Below are 23395 nucleotides of genomic sequence, written 5' to 3' on the forward strand. Positions count from 1 at the left end.
TTCCAACCCACAGGATGGGTACTTTAGACAAGACTATATCATCATCCAAGCAAGGGGCTGTACAGATTTCAGTGTTACCCATGCCATGATGACAGTGATCACTGCTGGACTGAATGTTGTCACTCAGCTTTGTCAGCTACATCAGCCTGACCTCTAAATTGTGATGTTAGAAGAAATGTAATAAATAGTAGCAATACCTTTGTCAGGCTGCTGTTTATTGACTATAGGTCAGCATTCAACACAATCATACTCTTAGTTCTAATCAAAAAACTCCAAAACTGGGTCTCTATACCTCTGTATGCAACTGGATCCTTGACTTCCTCACTGGGCGATGACAGTCTGTGCAGACCAGAAATAACATCTCCTCCTTGCTGAAAATCAACACTGGCACACCACTAGGAATGCATGTTTAACCCACTGCTCTACTCACTTTACACCTAGACTCAACTCAAATGCCACCTATAAGTTTGCTACAACAGAACTATTGTTGACAGAATTTCAGATGGTGATGCCGATTTGTACAGGTGTGAGATAGATCGGCTGGTTGAGGGGGTGTTGCAGCAACAACCTTGCACTGAACATTAGTAAGACCTATTGTGGACTTCAGGAAGAGGATGTCAAGGGAACACACACCAGTCCTCAGTGAGGGATCAACCATAGAAAGTGTGAGCAGTTTCAAGTTCCTGGGTGTCAACAACACTGAAGATCTATCCTGGGCCCAACGTATTGACGCAGTACAAAAATGGCATGACAGTGCCTATATTTCATTAGGATTTTGAGGAGACTTGGTACTTGGGGAGAAGACAGGAGAACATGGTTGACAAAAAACAGCAGTAATTGAATGGTGGAGCAGACTTGATAGGCCAAATTAGCCTAATTGTGGTTCTATATTTTATAGTTTTATTCAGTCTATTTCAGAGCTAGCTAATGACTCCCAACTGGCTGGGAGAAAAACAGTCTTTGTATTACTTTGTCATTCCTGGAGTCTGTTATAATTGGCACCTGTTAAGAAATTTGTTTTAAACCAGAAACCAGAAATCTGCTTTGAGTATAATAAAAATGCAGGAACGAATATAGTGTTAAAATAACTTGTGGGGGTGGGGGTTGCTGTGTGTGAAACGTGGAAACATCTGATGAACAGTGTCCAACAAAAGGAACAGCTGATGGGGAGAAAGAATACTAGAGTTTTGTCAGGTAGTTGACATATGTGCATTCATTAAATTTGTCGAGATCACTTATGACCTGTGAAGTCAAGGACACACACTATGAGTCAAAGGAGGGGAGCTCAATGAGGATAGTGAAGCAATTGGCACCTTCTTGAAGAAGAATTTAAAAGATTTTTCTCAACCAAGGCTGGATCTGTGGTAGAATTGACCTTAACTCCATTTCACACAATGCAATTTGTCACATGAAGCATTTGTACAAATTCATGACCTCTCTCCATTATAGGAAGAGGAGGGCATGACATATGGACTGGTTGTATCATAGCTTGGTACAGAAACACCAATGCCTTTGAATGATAAATCCTACAAAAAGCAGTGGATACATCCCAATCCGTCACAGGTAAAGCCCTCCCCACCATTGAACACACCTACACAAAGAGTTGTTGCAGGAAAGCAGCATCCATCATCAGGCGGGGTGGGGGTTGGGGTTCTCACTATCCAGCTCATGCTCTCTTTTCACTGCTGCAACAGGAAGAAGCACAGGAGCCTCCGAACTCATAGGGTTCAGGAACAGTTTTTATCAGTTTATTGTCTTTGCACATTGGTTACACACCAAGCTATTGCGGTCTTTCATTGATTCTATTATGGTTATTATTCTGTTACAGATTTATAGAGTATTCCCACATGAAAATGAATCTCAGGGTTGTATATGGTGATTATATATGTACTTCGATAATAAATCTACTTTGAATTTTGACATGACTCTTATGACCCGGAAAGAAGGTACAGGGATATGTCATTATGAGAATTCCTCTATATTTTCTCCACCCACTGACTGAAGAGTTCTTTCAAACTAATCATGCAGGTTTTGTCCATGAAGGTAGATTAGTCATGACCTTCACTTTGTGTTAAATCAACAAAACTGAAAGGAAAAGTGTCGACCACTATATTTGTATTTGTCCTTTTAGTCTTTGTCACTGTCAACTGAGAGATTATGGTGGACTGTCTGTCCCTAGAAAATCATCCTATGTTCCATCCTAAATGAAAGCACTGATTTACCAGTGATCTGGCCTCTTTGCAGACTGAACTTAACCAAAACTCTGTCATTGCACCAATCCTCATCTCTTCCCATTGGACTGGAGCTAATCTGCAGGGCAACTATCTACTCTTCTATTCCACTTTAGTACCAACATCATACCAATCTCAGCCACTGATTTACAATATACTGATATTTGTGTATATGCAAACTGAGAGCCAAGCACTTAAACCATTGTTGATTTGATCATTGAAGACTTCAAAGGTGTTATGTCGCATTAAGCATCTTCAAGACCAAAATGGAGAAGTTCACAATTCTTGGGAATCCTGGTCCAAGTTTGCTCAAGTGGTGGAGAGCCATCAGAGAAGGCCCAAACCTGTTGGTGCTCTTTGTGAAGGCGGAACACAAATAGAATGTAAGAAGCCAAATAACCCACCCTGTCCCTCCTGTGACAGAGTTTGTTGATCCTATGTTATATGTGATCACATTGAAGTTCACAGAAATATAATATAAGAAAGCCATCCTCCACCTTGAGAGACTGCCTGAGAAGAAGAAACACTCAAGATTTTCTGGATGCTAATTGAAAATCCTACGAGAACAGGAGTGTTTGCTGCTTCTATATTGGCATAATAAGCAATAGGCTTCAGAATAAATCCGACTTGTGAAACTCTGGAAGTCATGGCTGGATATCACTGAATTTGAAATGGCTGCATGGCCAGTGTGAGGTTTATTTTCTCAGTAGCCTTAAGTTCTTCATTGCTTTAAGCATTTGAATTTCTCGGGCACTACCCAGGGTAAAATCTTTTAGTAAATGTCACCCAAAATCATTCTTGCTGATAACTTTCTCCTCTACAGTTCAACACAGGCGAACATTTCATATCCAGTCTGTTCATTATTCAGCTTATCATTTCTGTGCTTAGTGGGCAATTAATCACTGTTGGGGAATTGTGTTACCAGACTATTGATTTTGGCAAAGTGCCAAATACTTGAATTGCAGATTGACATATTAATACAAGAAACTGGAGAAAATTGTATGCTCACATCAGAACCTGTTGAGCGAGATATTGATAGCTACAACATAATTTAAAATTATATCATCAATGAGATGCTGGCATACAATGAAATTATACATCCAGTAGAGTTGTATAAATGCCAACTGCATATTTTTTTTATTTGGTAGACTTCTATAAGGTGAAAAATAGAAAGTCTACCCAGTGAAACTAGAGATAAGCAATTGTTTACTTCTGGTCGGTACAATTTAAAAATAGAGACCAGTGTTGGTGTAACCAATTTTTTGTCAGATTTCCGTGTAAAACCGCAGTAATATGGCATAGTTATCACTTACTTTTTAATATCAGGTCAAAAGTATTGCTTGAGAATTGCTGATTTCTGCAGCAGACCTCTAAAATTAATGAGGAAGGCAGAAACCGTCACCTGTGCAGAATAATTATGAAACTCATTTCAAATATCATGTAGATTTAATTATAATATTCAAGATATAATTTAGTTTAATATTAATGTCTGTTTTTAATGGATTCTTAGATTTACATATCTTGTGAATAAGAGGAATATATGAAACTAATTATTAACATTTTACTAGGGGTTTATTTCATTGCTGGAAGAAATACATCTCTTTGTACTGAGAAAAGTTATGTGGACTCTTTTTAAATTGCATTTCTTTCCTTGTCCTTACAGGGAAAATATTTCTTGGGGATGGGGAAGTTTTAAGAGCCTTCTGGTTTCACTTCAGCTTCAAGTCAGAATAATTTGGTAGTGTTAAAAGAGGTGGGGAAAAACAGCTTGTATTATTTTAGTGCAAGTTGTGAACATAGTTTTCTCCATAATGTGTTGAGCTAGATTCCAATAAGTACACATTTGAAGGAAGAAAATCCACAAGCATTTGTGTTCACTTGTGTTTTGCCAAAATGGCTATTCTACAGAGTCAACGGGTGAATTAACTTGCATAATACTCATATCTATCCATCACATTTTTCTACTGCATATCAGTGGGTTGGTAATCAGGGAAAGATTCCGGGCTAAATCACAATTTTAGTATAACAAGTACTGTGCTAACTTAGATAATTGACCTGAATTTGTAGTAAGCAGCAGGGTTCCCTTTGCCACTGTTACGGTAATTTAGTTCTGTTGTTAAACAGGCTAAGTAGCAAATGTGTAGAGGAATGTGATCAGCAAACCAGAAATTAAATACCTCTAAATTTATTTAACATAAAAACACTTATTCAGTAAAATTAAAAATTTGACCCGTTTAAAATTGAAATATAATATGTATTTAAAATTATTTTCCTCCTTTTATTTTATAGACACTAAATCATTGGGGTAATTTGATATAACTTGGCTGGTAAATAGTAAATTGTCAGGTCAGGTAAGTTGGGAATAATTATGGCACAATTTGCAATTAACATTGCAAATAGATCTCTGATAAGGGTTAACATTTTTAAAGTATGGGCAATCATTAAGGTCGCAAGGTGATTATTTGTTTCCAAGTAGAACAATCTCGTCAGTCTAATTTTCTTGCTGTATCCCTTTGGCCTTGCAAATGATTATTTTTCAGGTATATCTTCATTTTTTTTCTGAAGGCACCGATTCTATTTCCACTCTCTACCACACGGTGAATTTCACATTGTGACTACTGAGTTGCACTGCTCAACATTAAATTTAGTTGCTACTTGCCACTATTTGATCTGGCCTATGTCCCATGCAGCTTAATGGTTATCATACCTCTCAATACAACTGTATCCTTTATTTTGTACTCCTTGTCCAAGCCATCAGTATACATGTGGGGAGGATCTGTTTAAGGATTACAAAGCTCCATAATTTAATCTAATTGCCTGTGAACTTGAGCCTGGCTCTTGCCTGCAGAGTGACATAGTGTGGCATACTGTCTTTTCATAAGCACTGTCAGTCTCTCCCCCCCCCCCCCCCCCCCACCCCACCCCACCCAGTCTCCTGGCCTGAGTTTCAGTCAGGATGTCTATCATGGTCCTATTCCACCCCCACCCCCTGTGCTCCCCTCAGTCTTCCCCCTCATGTGGTCTCCTCAGTCTCCTGGCCATTAAATAGGGGAGAAGATGACCAGTCCAGGTGGTCTAATATGGTTTATTAAGGTCCTATTTCCCCCTCATGTGCTCTCCTGAGTCTCTTGGCCTTTAAATAGGGGAGATGACCAGTCCAGGAAGTATATTATGGTCCTATTCCTCCCATGTGGTCTCCTCAGTCTCTTGGCCTTGCAATAGGGGAGAAGATGTCCAGTCTAGGAAGTCTATCATGGTCCCATCTGTTTATATTTTTAAATTTTATTTATTTATAGATATTGTGCAGATACAGCATCCCTGCCCAACAGACTGAGCCACCCTGAACCCAACTATTCATGCCAGCCTAATCATAAGATAACTTTAAAATGACCAATTAACCTACTAACCAGTACGCCTTTAGACAGTGGGAGCAAACCAGAGCACTCAGGGGGAACTCGTGGTCACAGGGAGAATGCTTCCCACGCTACTTCCTTGTCCATTTGTCCCTCCACACTGATCTCCCTATGGCACTCATCCTTGCAAGCAGAACAAGTGCTACACCTGCACTTATACCTTCTCCCTCACTACTATTCAGGGCCCAAAACTGTCTCTCAAGGTGAGGTGACACTTCACCTGTGAGTCTTTTGGGGTCATCTACTTATCGGGTGCTCCTGGTGTGGTCTCCTGTATATCAGTGAGACCAGACGTAGATAGGGAGACTGCTTTGCCGAGCACCTATGCTTCATCTGCCAGAAAAAGTGGGATCTCCTAGTGGCCACCCATTTTAATTCCACTTCCCATTCCCATTCCGACATGTCAGTCCACGGCCTCCTCTACTGTTGCGATGAGGCCACATTCAGGTTGGAAGAGCAATATCTTGTATTCTGTCTGGATAGCCTCCAACCTGATGGCATGAACATCGATTTCTCGCACTTCTGATAATTCCCTCTCCCCTTCACCATTCCCCATTCCCCTTTCCCTCTCTCACCTTATCTGCTTATCTGCCCATTGATTCCCTCTGGTGTTTCTCCCCTTTTTCTTTCTTCCATGGCCTTCTGTCCTCTCCTGTCAGATTCCCCCTTCTCCACACCTGTATCTTTTTTACCAATCAACTTCCCAGCTCTTTACTTCACCCCTTCCCTTCCTATTCCCCCCCCCCCTCCCACCTTCTTACTCTGACTCCTCATCTTTTTTTCTCCAGTCCTGATGAAGGGTCTCGGCCCAAAAAGTTCGACTATACTCTTTTCCATAGATGCTGCCTGGCCTGCTGAGTTCCTCCTGCATTTTGTGTGTGTTGCCTGGATTTCCAGCATCTGCAGATTTTCCCCTGTTTGTGATTCAAACTCCTTGCCTGCCCATGCCAGTTACCATTGAATCCCTGCCTGGCTTAAGCACAAGATGAAGCTCCTGCCTCTGGTCCCAGAGCCAGAAGGGCTGTCACATAGATTTGTCCAGTGACCCATACCTATCACTGTCAGTTGTTCAAGATGACTGGGGCTTGGGGCCCAGAAATCTCCATCATTTTCTAGTTTGAACAGCAGTTTCCCTACTCTTGATTGTTGAGCACCCTTATTGAATGTCATTCAAAAATCAGGTTGGATAACTTCTACTGCATTCCATTGGTCAGTTTTTGTCAGTTCATAAACTAATTCAATCAAATTATTCAAATATTGTTTATTCATAATTAAAACAAAATGCTGAATATTCTTGGGTATCTAAGACACTGAATATACAGTATCTATGGAGGAATTATCAAAGGAAAGAATTGCTGATATTGGAGAGTGTCCAGTGGAGGTTAACAAGAATGGTTCAGGCAATGAAGGGGTTAGAGTATGAGGAACCGTTTGATGGACTATGCTTGCAGGAATTTAGAGGAATGGGGGTGGGAGTGGTAAACTCTTTGAAACCTATCAAATATTGAAAGTCCTAGTGGATGTGGAGAGGATGTTTCCTATATTGGGTGAGTCTAGGACCAGAGGGCACAGACTCAGAATAGAAGGACATCCATTTAGAAGTGAGATGAACAGGAATTTCTTTAGCCAGAGGGTGCTGAATCTGTGGAATGTGTTGCCATGAATGGCTGTGGAGAAGTCATTGGATATATTTAAAGTGGAGGTTGATAGGTTCTTGATTAGTCAGGGTGTCAAAGTTTATGGGAAGAGGGCAGGAGAATAGAGTTGATAGGCCATGAGAAATGGCAGAGCAGGATGGCCCAATTCTGCTCCTATGCCTTATGGTCTTCTGGCCTTATGGACAGGCAGAATTAATGTTATGGGTCAACACGGATCTCAATCTGAAATTTACAATGGTTTTCATCTTTATTCATAACTTTATCCAGGCAAAGAAGCTCCTTATTGGAAGATTCTGAATGTGTTGAAAATCCAGTACTTTTGTCAGAGAAACCAATGTTGTTAAAACTGTATTAATCCATTAAGAGGTTTAAAGCAGTTTTAAAAAATTGGTGTCTTTCTAAGAAAATTGACCCTAAGTTATGGCAATTTTGTTGGAGTAGATTGAATGTGAATGTATTGATCAGTGTTGTGCATTCATCTTGTATGATGAGGGGGGAAAAGCTCTAAGTATGTTCTATTATAAATAATTTGTGGTTAGAAACCACTTAGCTAATATTCTTTAGGATCAGAATTATTGCCACTGACTTGTATGATGTGAAATTTATTGTTCTGCAGCAGCAGTACAGTGCAAATACTTAAATTATGATAAAATAAAAAAGGAACCGTGAGGTAGTGTTCATGGCAGAAAGGAAGAAGCTGTTCCATAATCACTGGGTGTAGCCCTTCAGGCTCCCACATCTCCTCTCTTATGGTAATAACAAGAAGGGGCATATCCCAAATGGTTCCTTTGGTAATGGATGCCGCTTTCTTGAGGCAGCTCCTTTTGAAGATGTCCTGGATGATGGGGTGGGTTGGGTTGGCTGAGTCTACCATCCTCTGCAGCCTTTTTGATTCCCATGTTTTGGAGTTTTTATACGAGGCAGTGATGCAAACTGTTAAAATGCTCTTGAGTGAACATCTATAAAAATTTGTAAATGTCTTTGACATTCTGAGTATCCTCAAGAACCTAATGAATTAGAGCCTCTGGCATGCTTTTTCATGGTTGTATCAGTGTGTCAGGTTCAGGAGTGGTCATCCTAGATGCTGATGCCCAGAAACTTTAAACTGCTCACCCTTTCCACTGTTGACCCCTCAGTGTGGACTGGTATGACGTCTCTTTCCTGAATTCTGCAGTCAATTCCTTTGCAATCCATTGCTGACATTAGGTGTAAGGTTTTTGTGAGCCCTCTCAACTAGTAGTCGTAGTATGATCACTGGAATCAAATGTGATGTTTTTCCCAAGGTGTTTTCTGGGATTTATGATGGATTCACTTAATGGAGAATGCCTTGGTCTGACTTGGTTTAATGTGGGGAGATCTTACTGCCATGGATGACCCTACCAAGAGCAAAACTTCAGGTGGCATCACTGTTGGGATCTCAGGAACTCACAACCCCCTCCACCATGATAAGGTGACAATCCTTGGATTACACAACGAGGTGATCTATCACACTTTTGTAAACCACCTCATTGCCATCTACCAACGACAATGATATCCTCAATGCCATTTAGGCACATAATCGTGAGTGGCAAGAGAGAGAAGCAGTGGCCAATCATGCATCTTTGAGGTGATCATCATTGAGGAGGAGATGTTATCACCAATTTGCCATGTCTTCCAATAAAAAGCTTGAGGAAGCAGTTGCAGAAGGAGGTACAGAGGTTCAGGTTTGAGGCTTAATGATTAGTACTGAGTGAGTGATGGTGTTGAATGCTAAGGTGTAAGTGGTGAAAAGCAGACTGATATACATTTTACAGTCGTCTAGGTACTGCATAGCAGAGAGGAGAGCCTGTGAGTTTGCACCTGCTGTAGATCTGTTGTAACGGTACGCAAATTGTAGTGGGTTCATGTCCTTGCCAAGACAGGAGTTAATTCTAGCAGTAACTCTCCTGAATATTTTGGAAAAAACTTCAATAGTTGTGATACCAACCACACAAAGCATCTGTTTAATGTTGTTAGTGCATATTATCAAGTACCATGGTTTGTAATTATATTCCATAATACCCTAAATAGACAGGTTTCCGAAGAAAATTTAGTGATAGTTTATTTTCTTCTACCTTAAAAAGACATATTTTTCAATCCCATTTATAATAATGTTCTTCCCAAGTAGCTACCATCAACTTGTGATGTTCTGTTTAATATTGAAGTGCCCTCAATGTCAACCCTGTTTTGACAATTTATGCCTTAATAGTTTTAGTAATCAGCTAATGTTGTGAATTATAAATTTTAGATTCTGACAGTTGGCTGTTTTTGTGCAAGAGGAATTAATAGCTTAAAATTAGATTTCTGTTCTGCAATTTCCATTATTGCAAAACATTTAAATTTAATTTTCATGTTGGTTCCTTAAAGCACATTTAAGTTGCACTACATTTTATCAGTGATTAAATTCTTATGAAAAGCTATTGGAAGATATAACAGCCTGTTTTGTGTGTAACTAAACAACATTTTGTAACTTGATTGTCATTTGAGAAAAGAGAATTTCTGAGAATATCAACATTGTTTTATTCGTTGTTGAACAGTATGTAAAACACTAAATTTAAATTCTTATGCCTATTTGCTTTTGAGAATGTGATGATGAGCTGTCTTGTTGAATTGCTCTAGGCCATGTGACAAAGATATTTATTAGAACACAAGAATAAGATTGGGCTTCTGAGTTTCTACTTGGTCATGGCTGAGATATCGAATGACTCTATATTCCTGAATCTGCTTCATATCCCTTAATTACTTGGGTAATATAAATCCATCAGTGTTGGGATTAATAGTTGAACCTGTATCAGTTGTCTTTTGTGGACGATTGTTGCAAATTTCGATCAGTTGTTAATTTGAAAAGTGATTTCTAATTTCATTCTCGACAGTGCTCATTCTGAACCTGGATCAACATTTCCACTCTGGTGAGGATACTTTCTCTCCATCAAACTAATGTATGGGACAATTCTTAAGGAGCAAAAATTAATTGAGAAAATAGCTAGGATTCCCTTTGTTTATTTGGGACACTATGCTGCTTAATTGGGACAGGAGATTGTTGCTGAAAAGTTTCTAACTAGTGCCAGTTGCATGTGTGTCATGTGGCTATTAGACAAAATGTTGTGCTTAGAGTGAACAGTTTTTAAATAGTATCAGTTCCCCAAAAAACAGTGATTTTTGTCATTGATAATTGGCAAGTAATAAAGTTAAAGTTTGTTCCGAGCCTAATAGGGTCATCAGGCTGGTGCTTATACTGGTCTCCATGGCGTGAAGCGACTGAGCGTATGAGACTCACCCCCCCCGCATAGGACACCAGTCTGTCTTGAGGTTAATCCCCAGCATTTTGCCAGTACCCATTTTCATCTGGACTGGAGCAATGTGTGGTTAAGTGCCTTGCTTAAGGACACAACATGCTGCCTCAGCTGGGGCTCAAACTCACAGCCTTCAGTTCGCTAGTCCAACGCCTTAACCACTTTGCCATGCGCCACTCAGCAAGTAATAAGCAGTAAGACACTTCAGAACCGTTTTGCTCAATGTGGTTTCAAGTATTGAGGCTTGGAAATGCCAGAAAAGGTGGGACTGAAAATGAAACAATTTCACTACTTGAACATGTTAGGAATTACAAAGGGTGTTAAGGTTATCTAAAATCATCTTGAATGATACTATGAAAATGAAAATTTGAAGGATGCAGTCATTGAAAGCATTGTTTGAAGGCAGTCCATTATCTGCACTAGATGTTAGTTCATTTACAGTCGATGAAAATAACACGGCAGTATACATTGGATTAATTCCTCTGTCAATAACTATTTAGGAGCTAATACACAGTTTTATAGTACTGTGGTAGTATTGGTATTGTTACAATTTAATTTGCTCTGTATTTTATTTAAGTACGTAATTTATTACTCAGTTAAATGGTAGTTTGTCTTTTTTGTACCTTTTTAACTATTGCCATGAAACTTAGGCTAATTGGGCCAAAATGTACTAGTCCCAAAGTGTCCTAATTAACTGGAATCCACTGTATTTAATTTCATGCAATCACCAAACAGTTGGTAGGCTCTTATCTGATAAGTGAGTAAAGCCACTGTGTGGAAGCTTTCTAACCATGTGCCTGATTCTGCTTTGGAATTTTGCAGCCATTTCACAAAAGCAGATGAATGGGCTTGAGGAGGCTGGGTTATGGAGCTTGTCATTTACAGAACCATGCACACTAACTCATGTTGCAACTGCATGGATTGCCAATAGTGGGGCCATCTAATGATAAGGCTGGGGCAAATCAGCCATGGTAATGTAGTGTTTAGTGTGACATTATTACAGTTCTGGGGATTGAAATTTGGAGCTCAATCCCAGTGTCCTATGTAAGGAATCTCTGTACATCACCCCCATAGAATGTGTGGATTTTCTCTGGGTTCTCCAATTTCCTCTTAGTTAGGAGGTTAATTGGTCATTGTAAATTGCTCTGTGATTGGGTTAGGGTTAAGTTGGGGGTTGTTAAGTTGGGTGAAACTCCAAGGGCCGGGAAGACCTATTCCGTCCAGTACCTCAAAATAAATAAATAAAGGGAATGGGCTGCTAAACTCAGTAGTATTGAGAGATCACAGGGTGGATGGTATAGTATCAGAATCAGGTTTATTATTACTGTGTCATATGACTTGAAATTTGTTGTTTCATGGCTGCAATACAGTGCAAAGACATAAAATAACTAAATTGCAAAACTAAATAGCGCAAAAAAAATAATGCAGTATTCTTTATGGGTTCATTTCCATTTAGAAATCCAACGATGAAGGGGAAGACGCTTTTCTTTCAAAGCTGTGATCCATTTGGTGCAAGTTACTGCATACTTTAACACCATCCAGCCCAAGATCTTAAAGCACAAACTAACGGAGATGGGAGTAGACTCTCACATGGTGGATTGGATAGTGGACTACTTGACAGATAGACCTCAGTATGTGCGGTTGGGAGACTGTAGGTCTGACACAGTGGTCAGCAGCACAGGAGCGCCACAGGGAACCGTACTCTCTCCGGTCCTGTTCACCCTGTACACATCTGACTTCCAATATAACTCGGAGTCCTGCCATGTGCAGAAGTTCGCTGATGACACGGCAATAGTGGGGTGTGTCAGGAATGGACAGGAGGAGGAGTATAGGAAACTGATACAGGACTTTGTGATATGGTGCAACTCAAACTACCTGCGTCTCAATGTCACCAAGACCAAGGAGATGGTGGTGGACTTTAGGAGATCTAGGCCTCATATGGAGCCAGTGATCATTAATGGAGAATGTGTGGAGCAGGTTAAGACCTACAAGTATCTGGGAGTACAGTTGGACGAGAAGCTAGACTGGACTGCCAACACAGATGCCTTGTGCAGGAAGGCACAGAGTCGACTGTACTTCCTTAGAAGGTTGGCGTCATTCAATGTCTGCAGTGAGATGCTGAAGATGTTCTATAGGTCAGTTGTTGAGAGCGCCCTCTTCTTTGTGGTGGCGTGTTGGGGAGGAAGCATTAAGAAGAAGGACGCCTCACGTCTTAATAAGCTGATAAGGAAGGCGGGCTCTGTCGTGGGCAAAGTACTGGAGAGTTTAACATCGGTAGCTGAGCGAAGGGCGCTGAGTAGGCTACGGTCAATTATGGAAAACCCTGAACATCCTCTACATAGCACCATCCAGAGACAGAGAAGTAGTTTCAGCGACAGGTTACTGTCGATGCAATGCTCCTCAGACAGGATGAAGAGGTCAATACTCCCCAATGCCATTAGGCTTTACAATTCAACTGCCAGGACTTAAGAACTTTTTTTTTTTTTTTTTTAAAAGCTATTATTAATGCTTTTTGAGTTAGTGATTTAGATGCATATCATATTATTACTGAGTTAAGTATTGTATGTAATGAGTTTTTGCTACAACAAGTGTATGGGACATTGGAAAAAATGTTGAATTTCCCCATGGGGATGAATAAAGTATCTATCTATCTATCTATCTATCTAGTGCATAAAGCTGCTTTTTGAACTAATTCTTGCACAGCAAGTTGATCATCTGCACTCTGTGTTGACCTCAGTGGTCTGTGGAGATAAGTTTTTTATGTCCACTTTAAAACTGGCAAATCTTAGTTCCCGTAAGATGGCAGCACGCTTAGAAGCAGTGGTTTCTAAGGGGTCATCCAAAGATATTGTTGTCTTTTAAAAAAAATGTATTTTTTGTGATCGCAAGAAGCTGCTGGATGTTAGGAACTTTAAGTACTGCAGGTTTACTCCCTCAGCGAATTGCTCATTGGGGGAGAAACTGGAAAGGCTGGACTTGGTGCTGACTGTGATGTTGCCTGTGACAGAAGCATTGGTATGCAGTCTAATCGTGAATGATTGTCTTAGTCACCTTTCTTGTGATCGTAAGATTGGTGGTGGAATTCATCGGTTTATTGGCAAATGACAGGGAAGCTGTGTGGTCTTGGTCATAGTGAGGACTAGGCCTCAGGCCATGTCATTGCTTTTTTTCAGCTGCACCAAGGGAGGCTTTGGAGTTTGGAGCTCCACAGAACTGCCAAAGCGGTGTGGCGTGGCAACCATGCTCGAAGTGGTGCCGTCCCCAGTACTTGCTTGGCAGAAGACAAGCTGTATTGTGTTTGACTGCAGACTGCTGAAACATTCATGGGCTCAGGGACTTGGTTTATATTTTTTATGTGGCTGTATTTTCCTGCAATCTTATATATGCTTGTTATCTTGCAGATGGTTACTACCTTACAATTGCTATATGTGCCATGTGCTATGTATGACTGTTTTGTACCTTGGCCCTGGAGTAATGCTGTTTTACATTGCTGTGTTCATGGATGGTTGAATGACAATTAAATTTGGACTTGAACTTGAAATGAAGATATGCACTATGAAAAGAATAAATTTTAACTAAAATCTGGATATCTTTGGAAAAATGCTCTCCCATAATTTATTTTAAGATTAAAATAATTGCTAACAGTGAATTCATCGAACTGTATCTAGCTACATAGGCGTAATTGTAGAAAAAGGAGAGCAGTTGGATAATCATGCATCCTTGAGGTGCTCCTGTGTTGATTGTCAGTGAAGAGGTGATGTTATTATGCTTTCACACTGACAATAGTCTTCCAATGAAGAAGTTAAGAATCCAGTCATAGAGGGAGATGCAGAGGCCCAGTTTGAAGCTTGTTGACGTAGTGAAGAGATGATGATGTTGGACGCTGAGTTATAATCAATAAATAGTAACCTGATGTATATATTGCTGTTGTTGAGATGCTTCATAGCTAAGTGGAGAGCTAGTGAGATTGTGTCCAACATAGGCCTATTGTGGCAGCAGGAAAACTGCAGAGGGTCCTAATCCTTCCTCAGGGTGGAGTTAATTCTAGTTATGAGCAACCTTTCAAAGCGCTTCATTGCAGTAGATGTGAGTGCTACTGGGCAATCGTCGTTAAAGAAACTCATCCTGCTGTTCTTGGGCACTGATATGTTTGATGCCTTTTTGAAGCAGGAAGTTGCAGCATTCGGAGGTTGAAGATGTCCTTGAAAACTCCAAAGAGTTGGTCAACATGTATTTTCTGTAACCACCTGGTACATCTTTGAAGCCTTGCTGGGGTTCACTTTCTTGAAAGATGTTCTGAGATAGGTCTCTGAGAAAAAGACCATGTAAGATAGAGATGTCTTATGCCAAATATATTAGAAGTTAATTATATGTTTTTGAAGCAAAATTATGTTATATAAAACCTACAGTTGAAATTGATGAGAAACATAGAAACATAGCAAACTTATAGCACAATACAGGCCCTTCGGCCCACAAAGTTGTGCTGAACACATCCCTACCTTAGAAATTACTAGGCTTACTCATAGCCCTCTATTTCACTAAACTCCATGTACCTATCTAAAAGCCTCTTAAAAGACCCTATCGTATCTGCCTCCACCACCGTTACCGGCAGCCCATTCCACTCACTCACCACTCTCTGAGTAAAAAACTTACCCCTGACATCTCCTCTGTACCTACTCCCCAGCACCTTAAACCTGTGCCCTCTTGTGGCAACCATTTCAGCCCTGGGAAAAAGCCTTTGATGATCCACATGATCAATACCTCTCATCATCTTCTACACCTCTATCAGGTCACCTCTCATCCTCCTTCGCTCCAAGGAGAAAAGGCCGGGTTCACTCAACCTATTCTCATAAGGCATGCTCCCCAATCCAGGCAACATCCTTGTAAATCTCCTCTGCACCCTTTCTGTGGCTTCCACATCCTCCTTGTAGTGAGGCGACCAGAACTGAGCAAAGTACTCCATGTGGGGTCCATGCTCTAAGCTCATCTGCTTTGTTCACAACACTCCTTGCATAAAAATAGGCACATCTCAAACCTTCGGTCTGAGCGCGTCCCTTCTCTATCACCTGCCTATCCTCCCTCTCGGAATGTCTAGAAGCTTTCTCTATTTGTAAGCTAACCTCCCCTTCCCCAGTCTCTTCAGTTTGGTTTTCACCCCCCAACAATTCTAGTTTAAACTCTCCCCAGTAGCCTTAGCAAACCTCCCCGCCAGGATATTGGTCCCCTGGGATTCAAGTGCAACCTGTCCTTTTTGTACAGGTCACACCTGCCCCAAAAATGGTCCCAATGATCCAGAAATCTGAATCCCTGCCCCTGCTCCAATCCCAAGGACACGCATTTATCCTCGAACTCATCCTATTCCTATTCTCACTGTCATGTGGCACAGGCAGTAATCCTGGAGCTGCATCTCCAGTTCCCTACTCGGTCTCTCAGGAGCTGCAGCTCGACACACCTGGTGCAGATATGGCCGTTCGGTAGGCTGGGAGACTCCAGGACCCCCCACATCTGACACTGAGCACAGAAGACTGGCCTCACACACATACAGACTAAGCCTGATGAGCCAAAGCCCTACCACTCTGCTGCCCGCTGGATATGGCTGCCTTCTTTTTAAGTCTTTCGCGCTCTACTGGCTGACGTCACGCACCTGCGCAGTCTTGCCTCTCTTTAACCTGATTAGTAAAAAACTCCCTTTGCTCTGAAAAAATCAGCAGTTCACTCTCAGCCTTCTTGTTCTGAATCTTCCAGGAACATATACTGTCTTCATTATCAATTTAAGGCACGTCCATCTTTGATCCGTTACATTTGTAGTGATGGTGAGCTTATAGCAAGCTATATGATATACACTCACAGGCCACTTCATTAGATACACCTGTACACTTGCTTGTTAATACAAATACCTAATTAGCCAATCATATGGCAGCAAGTCAGTGCAGAAAAGTATACAGAAAAGGTTAATTTGTTGTTCATACCAAACATTAGAATGGCGAAGTAATGTTTTCTGAGTGATTTTTGAGTGTGGAATGATTGTTTGTGCCAGATAGAGTAGTTTGATTATCTCAGAAACTGATGAGCGTCTGGTATTTTCACACAAATCAGTCACTAAAGTTCATAGAAAAAGAAAAAATAAATCCAGTGAGTGGCCGTTCTGTGGGCCAAAATACCTTGTTAATGAGAAAGATCAGAGGAGAGCTAGTAATTTCTAAGGTAGGAACATGTTCGGCACAACTTTGTGGGCCGAAGGGCCTGTATTGTGCTGTAGGTTTTCTATATATCTCTCTGTTTCTATGAGAATGGCCAGACTAGTTCAAGCTGACAGGACCACAACAGTAACTCAAATAACTACATGTTACAGCAGTGCTGTGCAGAAGAGCATCTCTGAACAAACAGCGTGTTGAACTTTGAAGTGGATGCGCTGTAGCAGCAGAGGACCACGGACATGCAGAAATACACTCAGTGGCCACTTTATTAGGTAAAAGAGCAAAAGAGGATATGGTATAGATAGCAAACAAGGGAAAATCTGCTGGATGCTGGAAATCCAATCTATGAACACAAAATGCTGGAGGAACCCAGCAGGTCAGGCATCATCCGTAGAAAAAGTACAGTCAATGTTTTGGGCCAAGACCCTTCGGCAGGTCTTTCTGAGTTCCTCCAGCATTTTGTGTGTGTTCTATGGTACAGATGATCTTTACCTCTGATGCCACTCTTTGCTTCAGGTATCATTGCACTGCAAGGGTATTTTGCATTTTAACAAATGACTTTATCTTTTGTTCCATCTGCTCTTCCACCTTGTTAACATTTTAATCAGTCCATTTTTTTCTATTTTAAATTGCAAGCAAGTAATGATTTGACAAGTATTTTGCTAATTGCAAGTTAATTTGCCATTCACCTTTTAAGCATTACGATAGCTACCAATATAATTGTTGCTCTGTTTATCTAGCTTGCGATGAATGGAGTGTTCTTCCGAAGCCCAATTTGCATCGTGATCTCAATAGGTTTGGGCATTCAGCAGTCGTCAGCAATGGGTAAGTCTATCACTCTCTGCTTAACTCTTTTTCCTCAGGCGGTCATTAATGATTTTTTTTATAACCTTGTATAAATTGTTAATAAAAGTGAAATGTGAAGGAACCATCAACAGACCATTGATTTGCAAAGAGGGACCTCAATTTAAAAAAAGTAAATTTTTGTATAAACGAAAAAATCTGCAGATGCTGGAACTCCAAGCAACACACATAAAATGCTGGAGGAACTCAGCAGACCAGGAGCATATATGGAAAAAAGTACAGTCGATGTTTTGGGCCGAGACCCTTCAGCAGTTCCTATTCATTAGGGTTAATCCTGTTTTCTGCTCCCATGCGATTATTGTATTTGTTCTCTGGTTGAAACGGCATGGAAGTATCCACTTCAAACCTTTAGAACATTCAATCAGTATTGAAACAGTTGATTTTATAGTAATTCCTTGTTTGTTGTTGGATGTTGATTTTTTTTTCTCTCTGATTCAAAGTATAACTGGTGGAGTAGAATAAATATGGATATACTTGAATCAGATTACTGATAGAAATTCCGTTACATATCTGTTTTTGAAAAATTCAATAAAAAGATTGAAAAAGAAAGATTACTGATAGAAATTTTCATCTTGTTTCATAAATTTGTGTACATTGGATTAAATCACTAAAATTTGTAACCAAAGTAAAAGAAGCTAATACTTTTTTTCTTCTAGGTCAATGTATGTGTTTGGTGGCTTCTCCAGTATGCTTTTGAATGATGTTCTTGTGTACAAGCCTCCAAACTGTGAGGCTTTCAGTGAAGACCTCTGCATAACTGCTGGCCCGGGCATCAGATGTTTGTGGCAGAAACATCACTGTACTCCATGGGAACATGGACAGAGCAACAGTAGTTTCCATGAAGTAAAATGCTCCCTCAAAGCCCGTAAGTACTGATAAAACATAGTAATAGCTAAAACTAAATTATTCCTTGAACCCTTTATTTTACTGTTATGGATTCAGCAACAATAAATATGTGAGTGTGGCAGGGTTTTTATAATAAATAACACGTTTATTAAACACTGAAAAACAAACCCCAAAAGTAAACAAACCACTCACGTAACCTGAAATCAGCTGCTGTGCGGCAGCTTAAACAGTTCTTAAAGCAATAAAGCTTAAACAGTTCTTAAAGCAATGAAGCTTAAACAGTTCTTAAAGCGATGTTGCAAAAACAGTTCTTCAAAGTAGATTTCAAAAGTTCAAAATGCTTACAGTCCATTTAAGGGAGAGACTTTTTAAGATGATTTAAATTCTCTTTCACGTCGTGTTGTTGCGATTCCCAGTTGAACATTTTTCCACGAAGAATTTACGAAGATGGAAAATGAAACGGCTTGAAGGCACTGACCTTTCCTTTACAACACTGTACTCAATCCTTTCTGCTATTTCACAGGGATTAACACTAGCACTGTCAACGAATTCCTTCCGAATGAGGATCAAACAAGGTCGAACCTGTTTCACCGTCGAAATCGACTTTCCTCGATCTTTTAACTCCCGAACTCCGATCTTCACTCTCCACTGATTCTCAACTAGCAGTATTATAAAGAAACTGCTGGCAATGACCTTTTAAACTTTAGGCATTAAATAAAACTCCATCTTTCAACCACACTGCGTCATGATATTAAATCACGCAGTGGCATGAAGTCAACATGGCAAATCCAGCCACGAACTGCCCCTCCTCACAGGGAGGGGTCCTCCTTTTATACCCTGTAAAAAAAACCTGTCACATGACCTCTACTGGCGGGAAAATGACGTCACTCCACCATCACAAGACCATTACCTCAAGTCCAGTATAGCTTCAACACCAGTCATGTGACAAGTACACCACTGTCACGTGTCACGGGTACGTAACATTACCAATATTTATACCAATTATACAAATATTCTAATATTTATGTCAGTGAAATTGGAGGAACATCTATTGGCAGTGAATATAAGGGCTCCCTGAGTAACAAATGGCTTGACATTTGGAAATGTGACTATGCTAATCCATCCATACATGTTTAAAACATTTTCTTCAAGCTTGTAGTAGTAGTAAAATATTTTGTGATATTCATTAATGCCTAGATGTTAATAGGTAGTGTTAAGGTCATTATTCTGTGAAATGAAACAATTACAGCAAGAGTATGTAGAGGGATTCTAACCCATATTGTTTCACTAGACATACCCTGTAGAACTTATAGTTGCCATAGAAAATAGACCTTTCTGAATTACGGAGAAATCAGGTTATGGATAGTTCTCAGGAATGGAATCTGTGTGTTACTGAGGACTGCTTGTATATGGTTATATTTCTAGGTTTTATTTTCTGGAACTAAGTTCTAGCAATTTTCTTTCGAGTGCTTCTGCTCAAGAACATGTTAGTTAAGGAGGCAGTGAAGATTTCGTATGTTGTGATCTTGGCAGTAGCACAGCTCTAAGCGGTGAAAAGGATAAATACCTCAGGAATAAATCGTACCAATGTTTTCTGAAGCCTTTAATTGTCATGCCCAGTTGTCATTACTCTTTGCATTAAAACAATAGCAATTTTTACTCAAAGAACAAAACTTTCTTCTGAAAGCTGATTATTGATCTGAGTGATATCACTATTTTTCATTCTCTCTTTCCCCTATGTTCTATTTTAGTTTTCTCATTGTATTTCTAATTTACAGTGCTGTTGCCAACTGTCAAAGTGTCACAACTGTTCGAATGTTAATAATGCAACTACCTTGGTACAGGTTGGGCATCTAATTTATTTTTTCTTTCTATGGCCAAGTGATGCATTTATCCAGTGGAATTTAGGGAAAGCTAGTTTGCAAAAACTGAAGTTCTTAACAATTTGCAAAACCGCATGATTTATAATTGGCAATTTGGCTACCTGTGAGAGACAAGTGATTATAGATGCTAGTATCAGGAGCAAAAACAAACTGTTGGAGGAACTCAGCAAGTCAGGCAACATCAATGGAGGGAAATGGACAGTTGACGTTAAGGATGTCATCCTGAAATATTGGCCATTTTGTTTTGCAAATGCTGCTAGACCTTTGTGTGATATTCGAGTGAATTGATGACAAGTTGCTTGTTATTTGCTATGTTTCATTTGACTCTCTTTCCAGAGTTCATCATTAGGAGAAACTAGACAACCAGGTGACCCGTTGGAGCACCCTTTGCGAGAAAGGTAGTGCAGTCTGGTGTGATGTGCTTTGGAAATTTAAAAAAGAAAAACCAGTCTGGTGTTTATTAAAGAAGAAAGACGCATAGCAAGGCAAATATAGCTCCTCCTCATTTAACGAAGGACACTTTTGATGGCACTTTCTGGTTGATCTGCCACCCTGCTGCCTTTCGTTGTCATTCTGGAGACGTGCAGTCCTTTCACCTGCCATCTCTTCATCTCTTCTGCTGTTTATTCTTTGTCTCTGATCCCGGAGACATGCATTTCTCAGCTCCTTTGTCTCTTCCTCGCTCCTCCTTCTGTGCCTGTTTTTGTCATTCTGGAAATGTGCAGCCCTTTCACCCCCCATCTCTTCATCTCTTCTGCTGTTTGTTCTTTGTCTCTGATCCTGGAGTTGTGCAGCCCTGGCCTCATCCGATTCTTGTTCTCTCCCTCTCCTTGCCACTTCCCAATGACGTTTGGCGTCATCGCTTGACCATAATGTCCCCTTCTCTTTCCATGTGGCATAATTAGGCTGACCATATTTTTTTTGCCTTAATGCTGGATGGAAGATACGAACCAGTAACACAAAAGCCTCCAGGATACTGATTATTCTTGATGATGTGGTTGGCACTCTCCTAAATGGAGGTGATATAGCCACCGCTGTCCTCTGACAGCAGCAAAGGGTTTGATGGGTGTTTCGAAGTACGTAATTACGATAAGATTTAAATATCTCTTATTGATAGGTGGCAGTTTGATCTGTCCCAATCCTGCACATGCTGATGGTGATTAGCAGAATGTGAGCACTCGAAATAGAGCTGCCCTGCCCTTTTGCTCTGCTTGGTGTCATTGCTGTGAGCATCGTGAGGCGCTGCTGAGGCTGGCCGTGCGCATGCGTCGTGGTGTCGCGTCGCGGTTTCCATTAAAGGTGGAATTGGCTTGGGTTGTGGAAAGTGGGGCCTGTTGTTTGACGAGTGAGCAATTTTATATGAATATATAACCCTGAACTTTGCATATTCTGTAAGTTAGTGCATTTTAAGTCGATTTAGCGAAAAAAAGTGCCACTGTGATGCACCGTTTGGGCAACTTGGAGGTCACAAACAGACAAACAGAGCATGAGAGTTTTAGTAGCATATTGATATGAAATAAATTCAGTGGCCTTAAAGAAACAGGGCAGTCTTGTTATGTGTGATTTGTATTTTGCAGTTGCATGATTTGCCTTTGGGAAAGGTAACTGGTCCAATAAGAGGCTAATTAGCCTGCAACAATTTTGGGTTAGAATTGTTTTCCTTATTCTGAAGAACCAACCATTTTGAGACTTGTATTTTCTTAGAATGAAATCATGTTTTAGTCAAAGGATTTCTGTTACAGGAACAAGAGAGCATAGGTTTAGAAATCAGAAGCATGAGATTTAGAAGGAAATCAGGGGTACCTTTTTCCTGCAAAGGGTGGAACTTATGTGTGATGCACTGGTGGAAATACTGGCACTTAGCAACATGTATTCACAGTTATATAAGTACATGGATAGGAGAGTTTTAGAGGGCTATGGGCCAAACATGGACAGATGGGACTAGTTTGATGAGCAACACAGTCAACATGGACATGTTGGGTTTAAAGGCCTGTTTACATACTGTAGGATTGTATCTCTCAAATTAAGTTTTAAATAGCTGCAATCTGTATATCATTGTTTTGAACCAATGACATAAATCATGTTGGAGGTCTGCCTTCACTGCAAGAGAGTATGGCATGATTTTGATTCATTATGTGTCATATATTCTATATTGTAGAAATCTAACAAAAATAATTCCTCTACAGAAACAGACAGAAATTCAAGAATTCTATTATCTCAGGAAAAACTGATTGTCATTTCCTTAAAACATATCTGGATGTTGACAAATGTCAAAAAGACGGACACAATTTATGAGGGCTGTTCTGTATATCTTGTGGTTTTAGGTAGATCTAAGCCTTAGGGTTTAATTAGTGACCATCACAACATGTACATTACATCCTACAGAAAACAGGAAAGCAGACTATTGGTGAAAGGAAAGCTGATAGAATGTTTTAAATTAGATTTGCTATTTGTACATGGAACTAAGGGTAGGTAGATGTATTGAATCATTCCAATGCAAGAGCCAGACTTCTTAATTTATTTTGTGACATCCAAATATTGCTGTTTGCCATTTCCATCAGTACTCAAGGAAGCTAATTGGGCACACAAGTTGAAATCAAAATGTAGATAGACTCACTGTACTAGAAACATAGAAAACCTACAACACAATACAGGACCTTTGGCCCACAAAGCTGTGCCGAACATGTCCCTAACTTAGAAATTACTAGGCTTACCATAACTCTTTATTTTTCGAAGCTCCATGTACCTATCCAAAAGTCTCTTACAAGACCCTATCGTATTCGCCTCCACCACCGTTGCCGGCAGCCCATTCCTCGCACTCACCACTCTCTGAGTAAAAAAACATACCCCTGACATCTCTTCTGTACCTACTCCCCAGCACCTTAAACCTGTGCCCTCTTGTGGCAACCATTTCAGCCCTGGGAAAAAGCCTCTGACTATCCACACGATCAATGCCTCTCATCATCTTATACACCTCTGTCAGGTCACCTCT

The 23395-nt window shown here is 40.3% G+C and overlaps 1 protein-coding gene across 3 annotated transcripts in view; it reads left to right on the forward strand.

Moving 5' to 3' along the window:
* The window catches only part of atrnl1b (attractin-like 1b), a 984325-nt gene that overhangs the window by 203833 nt on the left and 757097 nt on the right, over positions 1-23395 (forward strand). For all 3 annotated transcript variants that reach the window (XM_073027828.1, XM_073027827.1, XM_073027826.1), the window contains exons 11-12: positions 17551-17635; positions 18331-18539. In XM_073027828.1, the coding sequence (XP_072883929.1) occupies positions 17551-17635; positions 18331-18539 (294 nt within the window). The remainder of the gene's footprint in view (positions 1-17550; positions 17636-18330; positions 18540-23395) is intronic.

Source organism: Hemitrygon akajei, chromosome 23, assembly GCF_048418815.1.
Source record: "Hemitrygon akajei chromosome 23, sHemAka1.3, whole genome shotgun sequence".
NCBI lineage: Eukaryota > Metazoa > Chordata > Chondrichthyes > Myliobatiformes > Dasyatidae > Hemitrygon > Hemitrygon akajei.